Raw genomic sequence first — 20,517 nt, forward strand, 5'->3', positions numbered from 1 at the left:
GCTGAGCTGAGGCATTCATTGCTGCTTTTTGTTATACACACTGGCACTTTTGGTTTGAGTGATGGAGCAGGTAAGGAGGAAAGCGGGGACAATGAATTGAATAAATGATAATATATGAGGGGCTGGAGGTCCACCAGGTGAAGCTGAGAAGGAAAGGACACGCTGAAGCTCTGGGAACACCATTTAGGGAAATAATAATAATAATATTAAATCACGTGGATGGCATGCACTGCAGTTGCCAGAGGAGCAATCATGCTGTACTTTATAAATCTTGATAAATGCCCGTTTTTCTACACAGAGATTATTTCCATGCAGGAAAAAAAATTATCAGATGCAGAGGTCTTAAGACTGAAGTGATGATGTGCACACCTGAAGGTAGGTATGGCCTTACCCAGCAATAGGTTGGAGAGCATCACTGCGACACTGAAGGGTGAAAAGATCAAGTTAGAGCCAGGCTTCTCATGTAGGATTGCTGCTTTATAGAACTCCACAGAAAATTCAGTTAGAGCCTCAAACAACTTCTTTTCATCCTCTGTAGTGGCACGAGCGCACGTGGCCCATGGATTAATGCGTGGCTGGCACTGTTTGGATGTGCAAGGGGTACTTGCCGCTGCCTCTGCTGTTGTTGGTATTCTTGTGGCTGGCTCTGTTGTGTTTGTGGTCCCAGCAGGCATCTCTGGGTCATCCAGACATTCCTTGACACCAACCTCAGAGACTCTTGACTGTTTACATTCATTGCCCTCTGCTCCCCCATCTCTTTTGTTAGATGCAACTTCCAAATGAGTAGCTTCCTTTTGCTCATGGCTCCCTTCGTTTTCTCTCTCGCCTCCTTCTTCCAGCTTCACTGGAGCATCATCTTCATTCTCAACTGGAATCCCCTGTCAAATAGTGTTAGCAATATACCATAATAGATGATGATTTAAAAATGCCATTTCAAATACTGCTTGATATATAAAAATATGTCTACGAGGTATACAGGAAGCTAAAACAACAACAAATGTGACAAAAATAAACAATGCAATGTTAATACAAATTAGTAATAAATCTATTCTTCCCTTCTTTTGACACAACTCCCCACCCAATGCCTCTCAGCTTCCTGACTCTTACCCAGGACTCCACCCATCCACCCCCACTCTCACCCAGGGCCCAAACAAACTCACAAATCACCCCCAAAATCTCCCCCAAAAGAGGGTTTATCACCCCCCCTAGTTCCACCCTCTAAGGTTGCTTTTACTGGCAGGCACCAGGGTTGATGGAGCTGCCACACGCTGCCCACAGCTGTGTAGCTTGGTTCAACTCTATACAAAATGTGTTCGAAATCACTATTGTACTGTTACACGCTATCTCAATCTCTGAGCGGAGGGCAATTCTAGGCATTCCAGGGTGGGTGCTTGCCCAGGTTTTGGTTTCCTTGGAATGAAGGCCAGCAGAGCCTAAGATGGGGCAGGGGGAGGGGCTCACAGCACTAACCCCCTAACTGATCTTGCTTCCTCATTAGGTTCCCAGGTGAGCCCCAGAGCCCAGCACCAAGCAAACATGTATCTGAAACATGTCTCTGTCTCTACCTTCTTGCTCAGCTCACACACAACTACTCTTCCATTGTTCTTCTAACTACCAGCCCGGTGGGAAAGGGAAAGGCCCATCCATTTGCCCTAGGCAGCGAGCAGCTTCTTTGGTAATACTAATGAGTGTACTTCAGCTAAGGCCATTATCTTACACTTGGCTAGTTAGAACAGAACAGCTTGGACTACTGCAATGTGCTCTGTGTGGGGCTACCTTTGAAGGTGACCTGGAAACTACAATTAATCCAGAATGCGGCAGCTAGAATGGGGACTGGGAGTGGCATAACACCAGTCCTGAGAGATCTGCATTGGCTCCCAGAACATATCCAAGCACAATTCAAAGTGTTGGTGCTGACCTTTAAAGCCCTAAATGGCCTTGGTCCTGTACCTGAAGGAGCGTCTCCATCCCCATCATTCATCCCGGACACTGAGGTTCTGTGCCAAGGGCCTTCTGGCAGTTCCCTCACTGCAAGAAGCCAAGTTACAGGGAACCAGGCAGAAGGCCTTCTCGGTAGTGGCACGCCCTCCCACCAGATGTCAAAGAGAAAAACAACTACCAAACTTTGCCCTGTTTAGGGAAGCTTTTAATGTTTGATGTATTTCTATATTTTAATATTAGGTTGGAAGCCGCCCAGAGTGGCTGGGGAAGCCCAGCCAGATGGGCGGGTATAAATAATAAATTAATATTATTATTATTATAATAATTATATCAGAGCTAACCCTTGATGGAATGGATACAGGACCCCAGGAGTTGGAAGGGACTAAAGGCATCACACACACACACCCAACTCACAACAATACTTAGACCATAAATCAATGTTCTTTTGGGTGTTGCAACTAATAAATGTGCTTCTTATTCAAATAGAAATAGAGTCTGGATCAGCTCTAGCAGCCAGGGCACTCTTGTCTTTTGTTGGAGATTGTGGTGGTGGAGTTGTATATCCGAGCTACCCCAGAGGTACCTTAATCATGCCCATGGCATTTAGATTAATTACTGAAAAGATATGTAAGAGTACAGCTGAGAGAGACTAGAAAGCTGAGTGTTAAAATTCAATAACTAAGGTACAAATCTCTAATGCAAAGCAAAAAATTAAAAATAAATCCCGATTAGCATTCTCAGACAACAACTAAAATCTAAACAAAACAGGGAGCAAAGGTGAAAGAAGTAATTCCCAGCAAAAAGGCCACTTCCAAATATTCATAGGATTAATAGTCACACCTGAAGGTTAAGGAACTTGCTGAGGGGGCGCCATCTTCCGGTTTCCTTGTTGTTGCTGCTTCTTGTGGCCCGGGTTGGCTCTTCCGTAACCTCAGGACCCTGAAACGAAGGACAATGTGCTTGAGGTTGCAGTGGATCGCTTGATGAAGATGTCTGCCGAAAGTTTGGCAGCTGTGAAAAAGGGGGAAATTCCATGCTGGGGATCATTAGGAAATGAAATGAAAATAAAAATGTTTATAGCACAATGCCATTATAGAAATCTGTTGTTTGACTTCATTTGGAATACCGCGTACAGTTCTGGTCCCCTCTCCTCGAAAAGGATACTGTTGACTTGGGAAAAGTTCAGAAAAGGGCAACTGAAATGATAAAGGAGATGGAGTGACTCCAGTCTGAAGAAACATTGCAGCTTCCAGGACTTTTTAGTTTGGAGAAAAGGCGAGTAAGAGGTAGCATGATAGAAGTTTATAATATTATTATGCATGGTATGGAGAAATATTTCTTTCTCTCTCAGATAACACTAGAACTTGTAGACATATAGCCAAGCTGAATGTTGGCAGATTCAGGGCAGATAAAAGAAAGTACTTTTTCATTACGGAATTTGCTCCTGCAGTGTCCTGGACTTCACTGCTGGATGATGAACTTGAACTTGGACTCAGAATGCATAAAACTGAGTGGAAGGAAGGCAAAGTTTAAAAAAACACAGCAGATGAATTACATGGCTAAGAATGAGCTGAGATTATCCAAGAAGAGACACCCGCCCCCATCTTCTTTTTGAAAACAGGGTAAGCATAGCCCTTAGGGCAGAAAGCAGCACACATCTCAGGACTAGGCAAGCAAATGGGAATTCCTCCAAGTGAGTTGGACCTGTGAGGTTTGTTCATGCTGGCACTGGTGTCTCCATGTGCTGGGAGATGGAGGTGGAGTCAGTGCTGGCTCAGTATCCAACTTACTGTAAGGACCTCCCCAGAAGGCAGAGTTTTCTAACTGACAGGAGGAGGTGACGGTGGCTACACTTTAGGGAGTTCATGACTAGAGGTTTCTGAAAACACAGGGGTGTAACACCTCTCTGTCAACCTGCTTGGACTCTTCCCAGTATCCATCTCCTGACTCCATTGATCATTGGCCCCATCCTCTGGCTCAGACTTTTTTTGGAGGCCCAATTTCACTTCCCCCAACCTTCTAGGATCCTCCTCTGAGCCATCGACCTCTCACTCTCTCCTCAGGATCTGACCATCCCTTCCATGACATCTCCATAGGGCTCATGACACCCAGGAGCCAGTGATGGCCACCAGCTTGAATATTACTTACACCCTGCCTATCTGACTGGGATGCCCCATCCACTCAGGCCAGCTTCCAAAAGAATACAGTGGTACCTCGGGTTACAGACGCTTCAGGTTACAGACTCCGCTAACCCAGAAATAGTACCTCGGGTTAAGATGAGAACAGAAATTGCACGACAGTGGCGTGGCGGCAGTGGGAGGCCCCATTAGCTAAAGTGGTATCTGGGGTTCAGAACAGTTTCAGGTTAAGGACGGACCTCCGGAACGAATTAAGTTCTTAACCCGAGGTACCACTGTATAAAAACACAGTGAAACATTGGACATTAAAACTCCCTGATAGAGGGCTACCTTCAAATATCTTCAAGAAAGTTGTATAGTTGTTTAATTCTTTGACATCTGATGGTGGTGGTGGGGCATTCCACAGAGAAGGCCCTCTGCCTGGTTCCCTGTAACTTCACTTCTTGCAGTGAGGGAACCACCAGAGGGCCCTTGGAGCTGGACCTCAAACTGGTTCAGGCTAAATGATGGGGGCAGAGATGCCCCTTCAGGTATACAGGACAGAGCTGTTTAGGGTATTAATGGTCAGCACCAACAATTTGAATTGTGCTTGGAAACATACTGGGAACCAATGCAGGTTTTTCAGAACTGGTGTTATACGGTCCTGGCGACCACTCCCAGTCACCAGTCTGGCAGCTGCATTCTGGATTGCTGTAGTTTCCGTGTCACCTTCAAAGGTAGCCCCACACAGAGCACATTGCAGTAGTCAAAGTGGGAGATAACCAAACCATGTACCACTTTGGCAAGACAGTGCACAGGCAGGCCTCAGCTAGTGTAACAAACAGAGCTGGTAAACAGGTACCTTGGACACAGAATTAACCTGCACTTCCATGAACAACTGTGATTCCAAAATGACTGCACACCAAGGCTGCACACCTGGTCCTTCAGGGGCACAGTTACCCCATTCAGGACCAGGGAGTCCCCCACACCTGCCCCATGTCCCCCCAAAATAATATTTCTGTCCTGTTGGGATTCATCCTCAATCCATTGATTGCCATCTGTCCTCCATCTGTTTCCAGACATTCACACAGGGCGTTCACCGCCATCACTGGTTCCAATTTAAATGAGAGGTAGAGCATATTAAATGAGAGGTAGAGCATATACCCAGTCCACCCCCCCTGACAAGGGGTTAAAGAAAATGGACCTAATTCCCATTCTAATCCAGATTAACAAGCACACCTGTCCGAAGATATTCCAGGGCCAATTCCATCGGCCATTGTTTGTGGTCTGGGTCAGCTCAGGTCCGTCATTCTCAGCTTCTCTTATGCTCTTTTCTGGCACCTCCTTGTTCCAAGAAGCCAAGGAGAAATAAATCCCCATTAGGAAAGTCTTCATTCTCTGGTTTATCATGACCAATAAATGTGCTTCTTTCTCTTAATCAGAAACTGTGTTGGGTTCTAGATCCCTGCTGCAAACTGGGGTAAAGAGAGGTGAGGCAGTGGCAAGGTTCGCACAATCAAACATCCTGGTGGGGACACTGGATTGCACTGGTGCATTTGCACCACACTGACCTCACCAATGTCTCATCCCTTCTCCTCTCTGTCCTGTTATCCAGAAACATGACTGGAGCTCCCTCATTCTATTGCCCACAACATAATTTAAAAGGGGTTGGCAGCTAAAATTGAAATATGTCTACTTGGACTAGTAGTAGGATAAAGTAATTTCCATTCTAGTCCGTATTGTTAACCACACCTTCTGCTCCTGCATTTTGCTCTCAGTTGTAAGTGCATAAGCCCCTATAGTACTTTGCAGCTCTCATTCTTCATTTTCATAATCCTGGAAGGGAAGAGGGATCCCAGAATCATTTATTCCTGCATCTGCAACCTCTGTGGCCAACACCCCCCACACACCATGGCACCCTCCAGATTCTTTGGAATACAACTTCCTTGTGTTTTTAAAATGTCATGGAGAAACCAATCTCCATTAGAGAAATTGTTGATCTCCTGATTATCATAACCAATTAAAACACTTCTTTCTTCAACCAGAAACTGTTCAGCTATCAATAGCTTCTCTTTCTAAACGAATAATTCAATAGTTGCTGCTTTGGGGACACGGGGCTAAGCCTAAAGGACCTAATTCCCATTCTAATCCAGATTAACAAGCACACCTGTCTGAAGATATTCCTGAACCAATTCCATCCGCCATTGGTTGTGGGTTCAGTTGGCTCAGGTCCATCATTCTCAGCTTCTCTTATGCTCTTTTCTGGCAGCCCCTTGTTGCAAGAAGTCACAGAGAAATAAATCCCCATTAGGAAAGTCTTTGTTCTCTTGGGAACAAGGGGTTAAGGATAAAGGACCTAATTCCCATTCTAATCCAGATTAACAAGCACACCTGTCTGAAGATATTCCTGAACCAATTCCATCCGCCATTGGTTGTGGGTTCAGTTGGCTCAGGTCCATCATTCTCAGCTTCTCTTATGCTCTTTTCTGGCAGCCCCTTGTTGCAAGAAGTCACAGAGAAATAAATCCCCATTAGGAAAGTCTTTGTTCTCTTGGGAACAAGGGGTTAAGGATAAAGGACCTAATTTTTATTCTAATCCAGATTAACAAGCACACCTGTCTGAAGATATTCCTGAACCAATTCCATCCGCCATTGTTTGTGGGTTGAGTCGTCTCAGGTCCGTCATTCTCAGCTTTTCTTACGCTCTTTTCTGGCACCCCCTTGTTGCAAGAAGTCACGGAGAAATAAATCCCCATTAGGAAAGTCTTTGTTCTCTGGTTTATCATGACCAACAAATGTGCTTCATTCTTTTAATCAGAAACTGTGTTGGGTTCTAGAGCAGGTGGACAAATAATTGCACTGAAAAGGTGGGAGAAACTGGGTGACTTGAGGAAGGGCTCAGGTAGGGTGAGGGAGGTGAAACTGGAGCCTCAAGAGGTGGCCGGGCTGACAGATGGGGGACAATGATCAAGAGAGTCAGGAGCTGGATCCTGGGTAAGTTTCAAGTGGTTGTCGGAGTGGTGTCCTCCCCCTGAGATATTGGATACGTCTAGTCAGGCACCTCCTAAAGAGCTGCTGCCGCCAGCTTTTCCCGTCATTCCTGTCTGTAAAGACACTCCTCAGGGGAGATGCCTGAGAGTACGTCAGATACTGAAACTGCACTCCTGCACCAAGGACATAGAGGTGCTGGCGCCAACATGAACAAATAGCACAAGCCCAGCCCACTCACAGAAGTTCTTGTTTGTTTGCCCAGAGCAGAAAGTACTGTCGTTGTCTGTGCTAAGGTTTGGGCCTTCCCTAGTCTTCAAAAGGAAGAAGGAGACACTGAGCTTGTTGGATTGATGGCTCAGCTCAGACTTAGGAGCACTGGACTGCATCTTTGCCATACCAGCCTCGCCACCACCTGCCCCCTTCCACTATCCCTTCTGGCATGTAGCAGTGATGTGGGAGACTGGAGCTCATGTGAGTGCTGCCATCCCAGTCTGCTGCCCACAACTGAATTTAACAGAGATTGGCAGCTAAAATTCAAATGTGTTTATTTGGACTAGTAGTCCAAACACGCGGCATCATATATGATGTTGGATGCGGGGCAGGTAAAGACATGGCTGGGCCAAAAGGGGATTTTCACCTGTTAACCCCGCGCAAAAGACCTGGATGCAGTGGAGTTTGTGATGTCAGGTGATGGACAGGTAGGCAGGCCCACTGGATAACTTGTTATTTACCCTGACAAATATGACGAAGAAATTAAATATATTCAAGATGTCATTGAAAGCATGCAGCTATCTGAGATGGGGTAAGCCCAGGAGATGACAACATACACAGCCTTCCTCTCTTTCTCATGTACACAGATGAGGCTCATACCACATCATAACACGCCCCCCCTCCCAATCTTTCTCTCTCTCTTTCAATACTAAATGCAGGAGAATTAACAAGGAAGTAGTACTGCTGTCCTCATGTCCTACTTTTAAGGTTGCCAGATGGTTTTGGCTGTCCACAACCACATACATACAGAACATTGGACTAGACTGAGACAAGTGTCCAAGACCACAAAGCAAATACAAGGCAGAGGTTAGATCTGAGTCCTAAATACCAAACCACATATTTGACCCTGAATTTGATACTGCAACCCAAAAGCACCCATTTCACAGAAGGCAAACTGATGGTGCTTAGAGACAAGTAGCCTGCCCAAGAACCTGAGTGCAAAGCAGAGATTGGGTCAGAGACCCCAAAACACCCACCCACTCTTGAATCCTACATGTTTCTGCTCCAAGGGGACACCCAGGTCACAGAAGCACTGATGGTGCTTGGAGACAAGTAACCTTCCCGAGAGACTACAATGCAAAAAAATGAGATCTGAGTACTCAAACACTCCTCTGACCACACATTTTCCTGCCTCAGCATAACACCCACACCAACGAAGGCAGGTGAGCTAACTTCCAATTCAAATCAATGCCCCTTCAGTGAATTTACTTACCATCAATTACACACCCTGATGACCCTTCAGTTGATTAATTTGCAATTACCGTATTTTTCGCTCTATAACACGCACCCGACCATAACACGCACATAGTTTTTAGAGGAGGGAAATCTGTAGGCATGCCACCCGTAGGCATTCCCTCCATAACATGCACAGACATTTCCCCTTACTTTTTAGGAGGAAAAAAGTGAGTGTTATGGTGCAAAAAATACGGTAATTTCTGACCCCAATTCTGCCCTAGAGGAGCCCCTCTCTAATTAACCCTCAATGTCCTCCATTCCCCACTGCCTCAAAAGAAAGCAACATCTGAATCTTGGGCTTATTTTCCTGCCCAGGCAACAGAGCCCAGTTCTCCTTGCCTCCTACTAGAAAGGAGAAACTTGGATGAGAGAAGGATCTTGGGAAGGCAGGTGCTGTCCACTCAGTGTTCCACCAGCCAGGCTGCCTTGTATTTCCTTCACATACGTTCCTCCTCATTGCAGCACTGAGGTTGCCAATGGAGCCTTAAAATAATACGGCTTTAAAAATAACCCCAAACCTGAGCATGTGCATGTTGATTTTTATAGAGTTGGGAGGGCCCTTTCAAGAGGCATAAAGGTGCCAAAACTCTGGGAGCAGGGAGCACCACCGGTTCTCCAGAAGCCACTGAAAGACTCCCATAGCTTTGCTGCTCTCATTGGCTTCAGCATCCCATGTGTTAAAATAAGCAGGACAAGGAGGAGCCTGCTGGCAGATGGTTCAGCACTGCAATCTGAATGTGGATCCTAAACTGTCCTGGGGCCCTGCTGGACACACCTGTAGCAGCGACAGATTCCCACAACAGGCTATAGGTTTTGAGAGTTAGTTGTTCCAAATGCAACTTGAAAACCAGGAAGTAACAATGGTAAGGTTAGGCAAAGTGTGAACCAGGAATCTCCCAGTCTGCATCTTGGCATGACTCCAGCTCTCCTTGGGACTGATATGTGTCCAGGTCAGAAGCCTTCTGCAACCAGTAGAAGGACTACTATATAACCAAAACAAAGTAGTGCAGGCCAGGCAGGTGGGGGAGGCAAGGGCTGGGCAGAGTGCATTTCAAAGGTGCAGCTTTGTCCTGCATGTTAGATTTCTAAAGGAGAACGAACAGTACTTCCCATTACCAAGTCCTCTGCACTTTGAGGGGAGTAAACTTTCAAATAAGCATGCTGTGGATCATTTAGGACAGGGGTGGACAATATTTTGTCAAGGGCCACATTACCTCAGGGAGTAAACTGTCTGGGGTTTCTACATGTCCGTGGCGGGTGGGACTGAAGCTGACAGTGGGCAGGATCAGAGCCCAAAGTGGGCATTCTATACCTTTTTAAAACATGGGGGGTTTGGGGGGGGGTTATTGGGCTGTTGTTTTTATTTTGATTATATATTTTGTGGTCTTACATTCTGATTTTGTTCTGTGAATCGCCCTGAGACCTCGGGTATAGGGTGGTATATAAATTCAATAAATAAATTAAAATAAATAGCACAGCCATTGCCTCTTCCTGGTTTGCTGTTGTCTTTTGTAGGGATCTTTCTGAAGCTGGGGAGGAGTATGTAATAACAGAAGAGCAGAGCTGGAAAGAAGGCCAGCTGAAGGTATTTGGCTGCTTGAAACCGAACAACGAATGTTGCCTCCTCTCCTCCCCAAGTCAAGCTGCATAAATAACTACCCAAGACTGGGCAAGTTGTTTTGGCACCTGAGGCAGAACATCCCACAAGGAGCCCTCCCTTTCCTGGCATCAAAAATGCACTAATAAGTTGTTAAATAAATAAGCCCTCTCCTGCTTTTCGTGGCACTCCAAACCACTCTGCCTAATATTAGGGAGCAGGGCTGGCCCTAACTGGAAGGTAACCTAAGATGTCATCTAGTCTGATCCCTTTCTGTGTTGCTTACACCTCTGCTACTCACCTGTGAGAAGCTTGGGATCAGAGTTGCGGCCAGGCCTAGGAGGATCAGCCAGATCTTCATGGTGGCAGAAATCCTGCCAAAGAGAGAAACTTGAATTTAATCCCCAAAGAAGATGAATGCACTTGCTCCCTGCATGGGACTAACACAGTTCCTCACTGGAGAAATTTCTGAATAATATCTGCTCCAGTCAGCTGCTTCCTCTCCTTGCCCCCCTTCTCTGGCTGCTTGCAGGCTCCTCTCTCCCATTTTTCGCAATCTCGGATCACGTGCCTAAAGAAAACATTAGATTCATGGACTTCAGGGGAATTCCAGTTCCCTAGTTTCCCTGGCTTGAGAGGAAATCATTAGAAGATGTGATGAAATAAGAAAACTGTCAAAGGAGGGGAAGGCCGAGGACAGAATTACTTCTCAAGTAGAAAAGAAATAGTTCAAGAAATTACCTTCTCTGTGGGGAATTCTTCAAGCAATATGGCCCAACTGTTGTGACATACCTTATCTACTTTCTGAGTGGATCATGGGGGAGGGAAAAGGGGGTTTATTTATATCTCATTGGTTGGCTGCAGGCAGTAGTTAGTTAAAAATTAAGGATTAATTCTCTAAAAAATGAGAATTCCTGTAAATCATGAGGCAGGAATGGGAGCATGCCAGCCTGAGGACTAAGAGGATTTTATTCATTTATGGTGGGAGTGAGCTAAGATGAAGGAACAATCGGTCACGGCTGCCGCCTGCCAATATTATTAGAGAAATGTTTTAGGACAGGAATCTTTTTAGATTGCTTCTTGTTTCTGTTCAATTATTGGAAAAACAAAATCTATTCATCAGACCCAGTGTCTGTGTATTTAATAATGGTTAGGATGCTATATGCCAGAAAATGGAAATATAATCATAAATCTAATGAATTCAATTTGATAAGGAAATTTCAGGAGCAATTAGGTATAAATAAAGTTGGCTGTAATGATAGAAGTATAGAAGTCTTAGATGGTTCAAAGTTGGTTAAATAACATATTAAGAAGATATTAGAAATTTCAGGGAAGGGAGTTGATTTTAGGTATATATGATTAACCAGCTTCCCCAAGATGGTGGTCTAGGTTGTAGTCAGCAAGGCTTGACTCCTGTAGTGAAGCCTTCCTCAAACTGGTATAAACAGGGTAGCTAATTGAAACAGCTCCAAAAAATAGGAACTTCACCCTCCAAGTAAAAGGATAATATTTGTTTCAGATTTATATATGCTAATTATATGAGGAAGGAAGGTTATTGGTTTGTTTTTGTTTTTGTTTTGTTATGTATTTTGTCTTTTCATTTTGCATTTTTATGTTGGGAACTACCCTGCAGCCTTCAGATGTAGGGCAGTATACAAATTTAAAATAATAATAATAATAATAATAATAATAATAATAATAATAATAATAATAAACAACTGGTGCCATCCTGACATTTTGTGTTGTCTGGATCTCATAGCAGCTGTAGTCCCCAAAATGTCTGGAGAGCACCAAGTTGGAAAAGCTTGCTATACGAGTATATTTGAGCTCTGCAAGTCACATACCCCACCTTTATGCCCAAGAGTAGTTGAGGAAAGTTAGGCCAGTGCAGACTCATGAGAAGACTTTGCTAGAATAAAGATTTATTTGCAATGTTTGTCATAAGTGTATGTTTTGTGGATAGAATAATAGAATTATAGATCTCTGTACGCACAACAAACTTTTGCTTTCCCTGAGCTCTTTCTGTTCATACCTTCGTCGATGGGCTTCCATGCACAGCGCTATACAAATATGAGCTACCTCACCTCTTTGGTGATGGGAAACAGCTGTAGTTCAGTGGGAGAGCATCTGCTTCACGTGCTCCTCTGCTCCTTAAACACATGCACATCTGGTCTGCTCCTTTGGCTTTACTAGCAGAAACAAAGCAGAAGGTGTGTTGAAACTGAAAGTACATATTCATGCATTGTATAAAGTCCAGTCTCCTGGTTGCTGGAAATAGCATAGGTCTTTAGCTCCGGATTCCCCTGCCTGCCTGGAACACTCTCTGCTACTTACTTTGCCTTGTTGAGACTATGCTTCATGTTGAACCCCACTCTATTTGGTAAGTATTTTGAGAAAACGGACTGAGATCCTAGCCCCTGAAGTCCCCCAGGAGCAATAGAGTATGTCCCCGCCCCATGGGCTGCAAAAAGAGCAACACTTGTTGCCATTAGCAACAAGATACCTCTGCCCAGGAGGGATGGCAACAACGGGAATACCAGCCTCAGCTGATGAATAGTACTTCATATTACAGGGGCCATTGGAGCCTTTTATGGTAAACACTGGATCTAACAGCAAGTCTGGCCCACCAAGGGGAGAGCAACTCTGTCCAGAAAGACTCTGAGACAGAGAGCAACTCTGTCCAGAAACACTACATCAGACAAATTATTCACTGACAAGACCTCCATCTTTTCTGGATTGAACATGAGTTTACTAGGCCTCATCCAGGCTCTAACTGAACCTAGGCACCAATTCAGCACTTCCACATGACTCCTCTGAATGTGGCAAAAAGGAGAAAAAGAGCTGAGTATCATCAACATACCAGCAACAACAGACAGACTCCAAATCAAGCTTTTAGCTCTTTCACAATATGTGATCTCATCTGTTTTTCTTCCCGCATTTGGCACAGAGGTATCATTTGGGGTGGTCAAAGAAACAGTTGTTGCTCACTCCTCCTCGCAGTGAGATGGCAGCATGGCCCAAGTTTGGTTTCCTTGGGTGGGGAGAGAGCACTGGAAACTGGTGCCATTTTTGCAATATTTGCTTTACCTACAAATAATCAAGTTGAAGAATACATGAAGGCAATTGGCATGTGCAGTGGAAACTACCCTACTTCAGATCCCAAGAGAGAGATCCTGCCCCTCCAAAATATTTCTACTGGTTCCCAGCTTTTTGTCGTTTCACTGTGTCCTCAGGGACTACATTGTTAATGTGAAGTCCCATTTGTCTGGTACGCGGCGCATGCCCTGAAATTAGGTATCTATTTAGGCGCATGCCCTGAAATTAAGTTTCTATTTTGGCCCTGCTTTGAGAAGTGAGTGCAGCATTGTTGCAAATGAATCAGAGAAAGCAACATCAGAGAAAGTCAAGTCTCTTCTCACAGCAGAATCTGTGTGTGTTGTTTAGTCATTTAGTCATGTCTGACTCTTCGTGACCCCATGGACCAGAGCACGCCAGGCACTCCTGTCTTCCACTGCCTCCTGCAGTTTGGTCAAACTCATGCTGGTAGCTTCAAGAACACTATCCAACCATCTCGTCCTCTGCCGTCCCCTTCTCCTTGTGCCCTCCATCTTTCCCAACATCAGGGTCTTTTCCAGGGAGTCTTCTCTTCTCATGAGGTGGCCAAAGTATTGGAGCCTCAGCTTCACAATCTGTCCTTCCAGTGAGCACTCAGGGCTGATTTCCTTCAGAATGGATAGGTTTGATCTTCTTGCAGTCTCAAGAAGAGTCCCACCAAAAGAATCTGTGTAGTGAACTACAATTTAAATGCAAGCTGAATCAATCCCCGCTACCTTTGCCATAGCTAATACAAGTGACACCCTAATATATCCCTTAGTTTTAATGAAATATGTTCTCTGGGAAGCATCGGCTGTTGGTTGGGCAGCTTGGTCGCCAGATGTGGCCCAGGAGGAGTCACCAGAGCTGAGACATGGCATCTCCTTTTCAGTGTTAGGACTGAACCTTTGCAGGAAGGGCACATGTAAGACACATTTCCCTCGCCAGAACCACAGACACTTCTCACACATCACAGTTTAGAGGAGACAGAGCTAATAAATTCAAGAATTTCCAGATTTCAGCTGCTGCAGAATTTTCTAGAGATTAACCACTTCACCTTCAAAATAATAATGCTAGTATCAAGGATGCTTCTTAAATGTGTGCTTAATATAGTATTAATATTGAGCACTCTTTTTTAAAAAGTATGCTTAACACCACCACTTTTATTTTGAAGGAAAAGCAGCCGTGGGTCCCCTGATCTGACCTGAACTCTGGATTTGTATCTGAGTTTCCAACTGACTTTCTCCCCTTGTTTGCACGCACACACACCCCGCCAAAAAAGTGCTGTTTCAGCACTTTAATGCTAAAAAGGAGACTTCACCTCCCGAATAAGTTATGATAATGCTATGGGCTCACCCAGCTGCCAGCATTGCATCTTGAACTATGCAGGCAACCCAATGCACACTAGACACATAACGCAAGCTATTTCCATGGGCCATGCAAAAGGGGAAGTGACTGAGGTGGGTTCAGTGTAGACTACAAGTAGTTGAGACGCTGAATGTAGGTATGCCATTCCTTCTCAGGCCAAGCTCCTTTGCCTTATACAGGTACAGGTTGGGCAAAATTTCAACAGGTCAGGCTCTTTGTTTTAATATTGTGTCAGCTCCATGGCAGGAAAAAAACTGCTTCTCTGGAGCGTGTGTGGGGTGTGTCGGGAGTGTGGGTGGAGGGGTGAGAAACACACACTAAACAGCAAAGGTTTCCATGCAAAATATTCTGCAAGCAAGGCCTCTCTGACTCATCTTGTAGCTCTCTCAGAAACATCTCAAAAATGCAACCCATCCTTTGTCTAGGTGTGCCTTAAAGAAGCAAGCACACTTCCTGCAAAGAGCTTCCTGTGGCTGATGATGGGTGCCATTGTGACATTTCAACTATTAGGATAGTTTGGAGCCCATCACAGCAGGTGATTAAGTTGGACTGGTGGTCAATTTGTCCAGTTTTCAAAACTTTGGCAGAATGTGTGGGATGCAGAACAGGACACTTGCGTTGCAAAGAATTGTTATCAAAAGCAGGCATTTAGTTTGGCGTCACCGTACTAATTAAAATATGAAGACAGAAGCCATTGTCTTTTTATATATATAAATAATTTTTATTATTTTCCAACACAAATATACAATTCTGTCAAATTTTCACAAATTTTCGCAAATTTGACTCTTTTTAGACTTCCTTCGACTTCTCTGACAATCATCCATAATTACTTCTCAGTTTACGCATTCCTCTGTTTATATTGCCATTAAACTTCCCTCCCACTGCTATTTCTTTTTAACAATATATCTCTGCTTTCACAGTGCTTCTTGAAATCCCACCAGTGTTGTTTGCACATCACATATTCTTTTCAGATATTCAACAAATTTCCCCCAGTCCTCGATGAGCTTTTGGTCTTGAAGATATATAATTTTCCCGGTTAATCTGTCCAATTCTGCATAGTCAGTCAGCTTCAGTCTCCATTCTTCTATTGTCGGTATTTCCTCTTGTTTCCATTTCTGGGCCAGTAGAATTCTTGCTGCTGTGGCTGCATATTGAAAAAGTTTACAGTCTTTTCTTCTAATTTCATTCCCTGTAATTCCTAAAAGAAGCCATTGTCAATGTGGCTGTACATATTTAGCACCAAGGTTGTGGTATTCTCTGCAAGCCCCTTGTTCCAGGTTGCCTTGCATAGGCACTGGGTACCTGGGGCCTTAGGTGTTCCAGCCCCATGAAGGGGCCAGGCACCCACAAATTTTTGTGCCAGCGCATGCGTGAGCACATGACGTGTGCATGCTGACATCAGGCATGCTGGCAGGCAGGCTGACATCAAATGCCTGCGTGTGTGCAGCGGGAGCACCCCTGGGAACATAGGGCTCCAGGGCCAAGCCAGTGGACCTGTTGCCCTGTACATTTTTTCCATCCAGAAGACTGTGCTGCCTGAGTTTTCTGGCATAAAGTAATAGGATTCTATGTGAGGGGCAGCAGTGCCCACCATTCAGTGGACATAAAGGCTGTATACACACTCCTGTTTACTCTGCACTCAGTCAACTCCCTTGTGTGTACATATCTGTATGTGTTTTGTCGCCTGAGGCGACAAGGGCATGTGCGTCTGTGGCTGAGGATGACGTATGGCTACTTGCCTCTCTAACAGAAACATCTGACTTATCCTTAGGGCAAATTGGAATGACTTACACAACCAAGAGACAGTATCTTTAGAAGGAACACCAGAGAAGTCCCATGACTGATCTGTAGAAGGAACACCAGAGAAGTCCCATGACTAAGGTCACGGGTGGGGACAGGTGGAGGTGTCTCCGCTGTGATTGTCCTTGCACAAAAGCATCTGGTGGGAAACAGGGATAGGGGCAGACAGACACACCAGTAAAGGAGGAAATGGAAGCACAAAAAGGGGAGAGCTTTTGACATGAGGTAATTGATCAGGTCAACTACAAGGATGGGAATGAAACCAATTTTTTTAGTCCCCGTTTTGGAACAAAATGTCAATGAGCAGAAAGAACATGCCCTTGACTTATAAGAAACTGGGATATCATCAGGCAGTCCCTCTATTCCCAGTTAAATAAACTACAGTATAAGCTTACTTGCCCTGTCCTTATTTAACTTTGCTCTGCATTTCTGGGTCCAGGCTTTCCAGATTTAATATCTGAGCATTTGTTTGTTTGTTTCCCTGTGAAGCACTGCACTTTACCACTGAGTTGGAGCAAACATCAATCCATGGACCAAAATTGCCATTTGTTCTGATTCAGTGTTTAATAGCGGGTTTTCCTGGGGAAAGTGGTGGGGCAAAAAAGAAAGTGTTCAGACATGAAACAGGAAAATGAGGGCCTGTGCCTAGAAAGTGCAGGGCAAAAATGTAAGTTTAGATGAGTCCTAGGCAGGAGTGGCAGTGACAGTAACAAATTGGGAAACATATTGTCAGTGGTCTATGCTGCAGGGTGGGATAGTGGCCCCCACTGCCATACTTGTCTCCACTGCTCATGTCACTGCAGCATTTGTCAGTGAAGAAGGAATTGCTGTTCAGGACTGATTGGCTCTAAACAGTGATGTCTCAAGAAATATCTTTGTGACATGAAATATGCCTAGGCCTAGTGATGTTTTCCTTTTATTCTTGAGTGCTTGATAAAGTTGCACTAAAATGCAGAAGAAATTAATTTGCTATTTGTAGGACTGAGGGGAAAATTGGATTCAGTTTACATTTAAAGGGGAAGCTCCCTAATCTGCGCTTTCCAAAGCAATTCCACAGCTATCCTTCAAAGTTCACACTTTTCTGAATTTTGCAATGTAGCTCTCCAGCCAAGTAACATGTGCAAAAATGCATATCCCAGGGCAAAGTGTGCATAAAGATGTGTGTAGTCATGAAAACAACACACCAAAATGCATAACGTAAGGGAACATTGCTTTAGAATAAAGTGCATATGTTAGGCGACATTGCATACAAATGTGTATGTATGCTGGGGGAAATTAACACAAAAATGCTGAGTAACTTTCATTAGAACTTTTACACATGAATGTGAAGAACTGAAATTAAGACTGGAAAACAAGAAACTCAAATTGACAGATTCTCCCATCCCTACTTATTTGTCCCTATTCACTTTGGGGGGAAATGTTGCCTAGCCGTTTCCCTCCATTCTTTTTGTTGTGGATATAATCAAAAGCACGTTGAAAATTTCACAGTTATGCAGTGCATCCCTATGAATGCATACTCAGAAGCAAGTCCCTAGCAAGTGTGTTTAGCATTGCAACCGAAGGATCGCTGGACTGCAGTACACAGCTGCCTACTAGTGGTTTGAGACTCTTAATCTCAGGGTCCTGGGTTTGAGCCCCATGTTGGGTGAAAGGTTCCTGCACTGAGGAGTTGAACTAGATTACTTTCGGGGTGCATTCCTTTTTTGCCAATTAAATAACTGGAGGGGGGCAATAAAGATTAACAAATCAGAGCCAAATGACATCAAATTTAATACAATATTTCCAAAAAGTTGACTTCATCAGGCAAGGCCTTCCTCCACCTGCCTTGCTCCACCCTCTAGTCTCTGCTTCTCAGTTTGTATTGTATTATTTGATGTACTGTGGCTTGCTGTTGTTTTATTTATTGTAGTTTAGAAATTATTTATTGTAACCGTTAAGAGTGAATCTCTGTTTAACTTTTATATGCTGATATTATTATTTTATACTGTTCTAATGATTGTTGAATGTTTCTTTTTTGATGTAAGTTGCTTATTTTAAAATTATGTTTTATTATCACATTGTTGTATTGCATTAGATTGTTATAAGGTGTACATTTTCTGTTTCTTCAGCTTGTAAACCGCCTTGAGTATTGCAAGATAGAAGGATGGTATGCAAATTAAAATGATGATGATGATGATGATGATCCTAGATGCTGTTTTCCCCACTGCTGCTTGATGTTACATATTTATCTCTGGGTCACAATTCTTTCCTTATATTCAATTCCCTTTATCCAATAGGTGAGGTTCACCAATTCCTGCTCATACATTTATAAAACAATATTATATACCTTTAAATAACAAAAGAAGCTACACCCCCCCACCTATCTATTTTATACCCTTGAGGTCCCTTACAACTCTATGATTCTATGATACACAGAACCTAGGTGACAAAAGCAACTTCTGGCAAGTATTTCAAGAGATACAAGCAGGTGCTGTTTGACTGGGATTGTGCAGCCTGTGAAAATTAGCAGGTCGTCCTGCTCTGATGTCTCTAGTCCTGGGAACACTTGAACTGTCTGAAACCTGCCTAACTGGGTCCTTTGCCAGCCGCTGCCAGCCAAGTTATGGAAAAGTTCAAAATGGCTGTTGCCTAATAGTGACAGAGTTGCTTTCACATATAGAAGCCTATTTGAGACCTATGGAAAAGTCCAAAATGGCTGTTGCCTAATCATGACAAAATTTGAAAATAAATATTTATTTTCAAACTCTGTCATGATTAGGCAACAGCCATTTTGAACTTTTCCATATGTCTCAAATAGGCTTCTATATGTGAAAGCAACACGGCTGAGTCCCCCCACCCCACCCCTCCCCACTTCTGTGAGGTGTGGCATCCCTTTCTTGGAAACAGACACTGCCCATTCATTTCAGCTAAGACCAATTTGGTGGCTGCAGAATGTGGCAAACAGTGACTCAGGAGGCAGAGGCTTCAACCACCGAAATGTTTTGAAAGCAGAGAGGATGGTCCACAATGTTCTGAAGGGTGCCTGCCTGAGTTATGTTTAGCACCCCTGCCCTACAGTTTCCCACCCTTCTTCGCCTATTCCCCTCTTTCCTAGTTAACTAGTTATTTTTGGTAGTTTGCTGTGTGAACTAAGGTACTTCAGTCATATTTCCATCTCCTCTAGGTTGCCTCTGCATCCTATGAAGCAGATGGCCGTGAGGGGCAGATATCCAGCTGCTGTTAAGGATGACTGCTTCAACTGTGCCAGGCCCTGTCTTTTTATTGGGTACGCACTATACATCCAAAGCACATTCAAAGCACATTATTCACCTCAAAGGATTCTGGGTACTGTAGTTCATCCCTCACAGAGTTACAATTCGCAACAACTCTTAATAACACCCATAAGTCTTTGAGGGAACAAGAGTGCTTTAAATATATAGCATGTAAAGGTAAAGAGACCCCTGACCATTAGGTCCAGTCGTGGCCAACTCTGGGGTTGCGGCGCTCATCTCGCTTTATTGGCCGAGGGAGCCGGCGTACAGCTTTCGGGTTATGTGGCCAGCATGACTAAGCTGCTTCTGGCAAACCAGAGCAGCGCACGGAAATGCCGTTTACCTTCCCGCCGGAGCGGTACCTATTGATCTACTTGCACTTTGACGTGCTTTTGAACTGCTAGGTTGGCAGGAACAGGGACCGAGCAATGGGAGCTCACCCCGTTGCGGGGATTCGAACCGCCGACCTCAAATGTAACTGCTTTTACACTCATGCTGCCATGCTGACTTTATTACATATGTTGAAGAGGGGGGAATGTTGTTTGAAGCATGTGTTGTTTGAAGCATCCTCACATTCAGGTAAGCTAAGTTTTGAATCCGCGTGTGACTTCTTCACAGCCATGTCTTTGAGTTTTTCTCTGCAGCCATAAGGAGTAGAAACACACACTTTGTATATAAGGAAAGGGGGATGTTCTACGGGTTGGGGTTTTATTTTATTTTTTTTAGCCACAAGCCGTTTGATTGGGGATAAAACCCTGAGAGATGGCACCCTTGTATTATAGACAGCCACACAACATCACCAACCGTGCACAAGAGGGAAGCACTAGCAGGCTTGGAGGAGCCCCAAGATTCG

General features: G+C 44.3%; 1 protein-coding gene across 2 annotated transcripts in view; it reads right to left on the minus strand.

Annotated features, from left to right (window-relative positions):
• SERPING1 (serpin family G member 1) overlaps positions 1–10,676 on the minus strand; it is an 18,528-nt gene extending 7,852 nt beyond the window's left edge. The window contains exons 1-4 of one of the 2 annotated variants that reach the window (XM_081922976.1): positions 10,454–10,662; positions 5,298–5,402; positions 2,782–2,880; positions 392–878 (exon numbers count right to left, since the gene is read on the minus strand). In XM_081922976.1, coding sequence (XP_081779102.1) covers positions 392–878; positions 2,782–2,880; positions 5,298–5,402; positions 10,454–10,513 — 751 coding nt within the window. In that variant the 5' untranslated portion in view covers positions 10,514–10,662. Of the gene's footprint in view, positions 1–391; positions 879–2,781; positions 2,881–5,297; positions 5,403–10,453 lie in introns of both variants that reach the window. The other variant, XM_081922975.1, reaches the window with a different exon arrangement.
• Positions 10,677–20,517: the final 9,841 nt, after the last annotated feature.

This window comes from Podarcis melisellensis, assembly GCF_964234715.1.
Source record: "Podarcis melisellensis genome assembly, chromosome: 1".
Classification (NCBI taxonomy): domain Eukaryota; kingdom Metazoa; phylum Chordata; class Lepidosauria; order Squamata; family Lacertidae; genus Podarcis; species Podarcis melisellensis.